Consider the following 6128-nt stretch of genomic DNA (forward strand, 5'->3'; position numbering starts at 1 on the left):
GAACCCTCGGGCAGCAGGCCCTAATTATAAAAGAGGACCCTTCTCGGTGACGCCAATACGGTATCGTCCGTGGCCCACCGATTGTGTCAAGGAAGGAAGACGCCGAAGACTCCATTTACCGCCAAGCCAGCCATCACTCCGCCATTGCATTTTGCTGGGACTCCAGCAAATTGCATCAGTCGAAGCTAGTAGGCATCAGTCAAGCCAGCAGCAGAACCAGCAACGAACCCCAGCGATCCGGTACTACCGTAGTGAAGCCCCGTAAATTGCCCACAGAATACACCACACACCCACAATACCCGTTCTATTCAATAAACCGACAAACTTGCTAAAATAGAGTTTTTAAATCCCCAAAATTCGAACAGCCTAGGAATACCGCAGTTGTTGCACGATTTGTCCGCGTAGCCCCTCCGATTGCCCAGTGCAAGCCGACCCGGTGATCCAAGACCTACGGTCTCTTGCTCTGTGAGCTTTCTCGGGAGTACTGTCGTCCCAAACAGTAATAATTGGCGACCAACGTAAAATCGATAGGTAATCGGAGGATCGATTAGAATTTAAAAAAATCTAAGGTTTTTTTAGCAAGGCGGCAGGTGAGTACATATTCAAACTTACGTTGAATGTGTATTGGAGCCAAACGCAGCAAAGAGCTAATTACTGACGCAACGTTGCAAGACATTGGCCTAGGAACGGTTTCGAAAGTATAAATAAAACATAGTACCTACAGTCTAATTTTGATTACAAGCTTCTGGCGTCTGAAATAACAAAATCTGGCGGACCAACATTGAACATTTACACTACAACAAAAAAAGGTCCTGAATAGAAAAAACACACTACCAAAACACTAAATATAGCACAATTTATTAGAAAATTTGAATCAATTTTGAATACTTTTATATTTTAAATATTTTATTTTCATAAAATTGTTTATTTGCGTAATATTTTCAAAAATCGTATAAAAATAAATACCGAATCGTTAAATAACGATGAGTTCGGAATATGCGCTCCAGTATCAGTCCATGACCGTAAATCATCTTCTGGACGACGAAGTGGAGCATGAATTGTTTATCCGTGATGTACAATTTACTAGTGGTGAATCTAGAGATGCTAAGAAAAGAAAATTACGGCATGTTATGAGAAAAGAAGGGCTTAATAAAGATTGCTTAGATTTTCCGGTAGAGCAAGAGAGGTGTGAGGAAGAGTTCCGTCTGGTCGACGAGAAACTCGCAAAAATTCGGTATGCGTTAGACCACAGAAAGGCTAAGAAGACAGAATTAGTTCAGTTACAAACGAGACTAGTTCACCTGTATTTTCGGTTGGTACGACTAAAGCGAAACTTTGATACTGAGGGCTTGGAACGAACAGCATTGATGTTGTTGAATGACCATTTCTCTTTGCTGTCCAATGACCCAGACGCAGTAAAAGAAACACAGGAGAGATTATTGAAAAATATAAGTCAGTTAAGCGTCCAAGAACTTGAGAATGAGAATAGCGAGTCTGTGGAGGAAGAAGATAAAAACGAGGAAAATGAGGAATTGATTAAGAACACGAGCACTCCGCGAGAGAGGCAGAATTTCAAACGAAAGTCAAATGAAGATCTGTTCCAAAAGTTGCTTGAGCATGTGGACAAAATGATTACTGCTAAGTTTAATGACTTAGAGATTGCGACTAAAAACCGGTTGGGAAATCATCCGGAGAAAGATAGAAGAATTGAATTTAGAACTGAAGGACAGAATAGTTGAAAAGTGCCAGCCGAAGATTACACAGAAACCGCGAAAGAGTGAGTACGTAAAAAGTAGTGAAGATGAACAGTCAGTAGATGAGGAAGAAGATAATATAGGTATTTCATAGCGGAAGCGGAAAACTTAAGCCAGCGTGAGTTGTTCAACGAAGCAATGCACTTGTTTACTGGAGAGGCCAGAACATGGTTCATTGAAGGTAAAAAGAATAAGGAATTTCGAAATTGGCGCGAGTTGATAACCGAGCTCAAGCTAGAATTCCAACCCCCTGATATGGACTTCCGTTATGAAGACCAAGCATCACAGCGAAAGCAAAGGCATGCTGAAAAATTTCAAGATTTTTACAATGCCATCAAATCTATTTTTGATCAAATGGCCGTTCCACCGTCGGAGCAGCGTAAGTTCGATATAGTTTTTCGAAACTTAAGGTCGGACTATAAAAATGCGTTGCTGGTGAAAGGTGTACGAATGATGCGAATGTTAAAAGTATGGGGAAGGAAGTTAGATGCAGCGAATTGGTTTCTATACAAGAAAGATGGGGAGCAAAGAGCCAGAACCGCACAAGTCCATGAAGTAACTGGCAGCACGTCCAATCGAGAGTATAGAAACGCACCGAGGAACTGGAATAACCATGACCAGGAAAAGAACCGCCGATGGCAGGACATGAACCCAAATGAAAATAGGAATAATCAGCCAGCATCTTGGAAGCAAGCAAAAAGTTTATCTCAGCCAAGTACATCAAACAGAAGGCAACCCACTGAACCGGACCCTCAAGAAGGAAGCAGTAAAGGAGGATAGGCCAGAAGGTTAGCAGAATACCGAGTGCCAGAAACCTTTTGCGAAAAATGTGGTTTCCACGGGTTTTCCACAGATAAGTGTCCGTTTTGTTTAAAAAACGGAAAAATGTCGGCGTAAGGGGTCGTCGACTGTTTTCCAAAAAGCCTCTAACAATATTCGTTTCGACTAAAGCAGAGATAGAGGAATTAGTGTTACGCGTAGATGGAGATAATCGACCATTTGCGAAGGTAGACGTGATGGGTGTTAAGGTGATAGGACTATTAGATTGCGGTGCACAAATGACGGTTTTGGGAATCGATTGTGAAAAACTTCTCCGAGACCTGAAATTAAAGTTGCAACCGACCAATATAAAACTATCGACCGCAGGAGGATCCGCTTTAGAAGTTCATGGATTCGTCGATTTACCCATTACCTTCAATGGCAAGACGAGAATCATTACCACTATAGTAGCACCAAAACTAAATCGTCGTCTTATTTTGGGGATGAATTTTTGGAAACAATTTCACATAGAGCCAACAGTTACCGCTGATATCGCGATGATGAACGAGGAACAACACACAGACGTTGAACTGAAGGAAGAAGGTTTAACGGACAGACAGAAAAGGCAGCTCGAAGAAGTAAAAACAAAGTTTAAAGCTTTCAAAGATGGAGAAAAACTGGATGCAACACCCTTAATTACCCATAGAATAGAATTTACTGAGGAGTACCAAAATGCAGCCCCAGTAAGAATGAACCCATATCCCTGGTCACCCGAAGTGCAAAAGAGTGTGAATGAAGAGTTGGAGAAATGGATCGAATCGGGTGTCGTAGAGAGGTCGAACAGTGAATGGGCCTTATTAATAGTTCCCGTGATGAAGAAAGGAGAGTCGAAGGCGGAACCAGATAACATTAAAGTTCGAATGTGTCTGGATGCGCGAAAATTGAATTTACGAACCCGAAGAGATGCGTATCCGCTTCCACACCAGGACCGCATATTAGGGAGACTGGGAACTTCAAAGTATTTATCTACCATAGACTTATCAAAAGCATTTTGACAGATTCCATTAGATCCTGAATCTCGCAAATATACGGCATTCAGAATTTTCGGTAAAGGACTATTCCAGTTCACCAGACTTCCATTTGGTTTGGTGAATAGTCCGGCAACATTATCCCGTTTGATGGATCGAGTGTTGGGATATGGCGAATTAGACCCAAACGTGTTTGTTTACCTTTACGATATAGTCATCGTAAGTAACACGTTTGAAGAGCATCTTCAGAGCCTCGCCGAAGTTGCTCGACGATTACGAGAAGCTAATCTGTCTATAAATTTGAAAAATCCAAATTTTGCTTGCCCGAACTGCCGTATCTAGGCTTCGTTTTGTCTACGTCGGGGATTAGACCGAGTCCCGATAGAATTGAGGCTCTAGTTAACTTCGAAAGGCCCAAGTCGGTGAGGTCGCTAAGACGTTTTCTGGGGATGGTTAACTACTATCGGAGATTTATAGATTGCTTCAGTGAACTGTCCGCTACGTTAACCGATTTGCTAAAAGGTAAAGTGAAAGTAGTTAAATGGGGTGAACAGGCTGAACAAGCTTTTTCCACGCTGAAGGAAAAATTGATATCTGCGCCAATATTAGCCTGCCCTAATTTCGAAAGGCCATTCACTATCACACAAACGGACGCCAGTGACCTGGCTATAGCAGGAATATTAACGCAGGAAGACGAGAATGGGAAAGAGCATGTGATCGCTTATTTCTCCCGCAAGCTAACTACCACCCAGAGGGCATGGAAAGCAGCCGAGAAGGAAGGAGTTGCTGCCTTGGAAGTAATTGATAAGTTTAGACCGTATGTAGAAGGTACTAGATTTACGCTGATTACAGATTCGTCAGCCCTGTAGTTCATCATGAACTCTAAATGGAAGCCGTCATCTAAGCTGAGTCGCTGGAGCATGTTGCTGCAGCAGCACGATATGATCGTAAAGCATCGCAAGGGGTCCGACAATGTCGTTCCGGACGCCCTGTCGCGGGCAATAGAAGCGATTGACTTGAGCCATGCTGATTGGTATTCTAAAACATTTCAAAAGGTACAGAAGAACCCACACGAATTTGCTGATTTTAAAATAGAGAACAACAAATTGTATAAATTTGTTGCTTCTCCAACTGATGCCATGGATTACCGCTATGAATGGAAGCTTTGCTTACCGGACAACATACAAAAAGAAGTTTTATACCATGAGCATGACGAAGCATTGCATCCTGGCTACGAAAAGTTGATTCACAAGCTAAAACTGCGCTACTTTTGGCCAAAAATGGCTATACATGCAAAACGGTATGTGCAAGCCTGTGACATGTGCAAGCGATGCAAGCCGTCAACCTTGCCAACCGCCCCAATAATGGGAGAGCAAAGAATGTGCAGCAAGCCTTTCCAGATGTTAGCCCTAGACTTTATTCAATGTTTACCTCGCAGCAAGAAGGGAAAGTGCCATTTGATGGTCATGATGGACCTCTTTTCGAAATGGATTCTGCTAGTGCCTGTGTGATAACCGATAATGCGACAACTGTTGTGGGAAAAGAATTTCAAGCGTTATTGAAGCATTGGAAAATCCAGCATTGGGCTAACTCACGCCACCACAGCCAAGCTAACCCGGTGGAACGAGTTAACAGGACCATCAATGCTTGTCTCCGAACTTATATGCAACAGGATCAGCGGCTATGGGATACAAAAATAAACGAGGTTGAGGAAATGCTAAATACAACCATCCACTCATCTACTGGTTACAGTCCCTACCATATACTCTATGGACATGAGAAAGTCACCAAAGGTGACGAGCATCTGTTGGATAGGGATGTAAGGGACATTTCAGTAGATGAGAGGAATGAGCTTCGAGACGACATTAACAAAAAGTTGTTTCACATCGTAGCAAAGAACCTGGGAAAAAGTTATACGAAGACCACGAAAGTGTATAACCTGAGGCACAAAAAGTTTTGTCTGACTTACCAGATAGGACAAAAGATCTACAAGCGCAACTTTAAACCATCCGTAGCTGTAGCTAAATATAATGCTAAATATGGTCCAGTGTACACTCCATGTGTAATAATCGCCAAACGAGGAACTAGTTCGTACGAGGTTGCAGATGAAAACGGGAAAAATCTAGGAGTATTTTCCGCTGCAGACCTTCGCCCAGGAACAGCAAGCCTAAAATAAACAATCACTATTCAGCAAAAGTGCATATAAGTGCAAGCGCAGTGCAGTTACGTTTATACGCTGGGTACACTCCGCAGCAATCAAGTCAGCCATCATAAGCAAGATGAACTTATCCCTCTCTCAAGACGAGATCCAGCCGTTAAGGCAGTGCCATAATTTCTCCAAAGGCATTCAGAGAGTCGTTGATTTGGCTTTTGGCAATGAAGTTTAGTAGAGTTGAGCTCGCTCTCGAATAAAAAAAATACTCTCTAATTAATAGCTCACCAATCTGATATGCGCCGAATGATTAAACTTGTTTTCACTATTATTCCTCTCAACATCGGGAATGGCCACCCGATGGAATAATACTGAAAATGACTGTAAATCAGTCTAACGTTTAGATATACATATCAATAATAGCTTATCTTGTGA

At 42.3% G+C, this 6128-nt stretch overlaps 1 protein-coding gene across 1 annotated transcript; it reads left to right on the plus strand.

The window, feature by feature from the left end:
* Positions 1 to 5027: 5027 nt before the first annotated feature.
* On the plus strand, positions 5028 to 5717 carry LOC128745991 (uncharacterized). The gene has a single exon (XM_053843046.1). The coding sequence runs from the start codon at positions 5028 to 5030 to the stop codon at positions 5715 to 5717; it is 690 nt and encodes a 229-aa protein (XP_053699021.1).
* Positions 5718 to 6128: the final 411 nt, after the last annotated feature.

The sequence above is a fragment of the Sabethes cyaneus genome, chromosome 1 (assembly GCF_943734655.1).
Source record: "Sabethes cyaneus chromosome 1, idSabCyanKW18_F2, whole genome shotgun sequence".
Lineage (NCBI taxonomy): Eukaryota > Metazoa > Arthropoda > Insecta > Diptera > Culicidae > Sabethes > Sabethes cyaneus.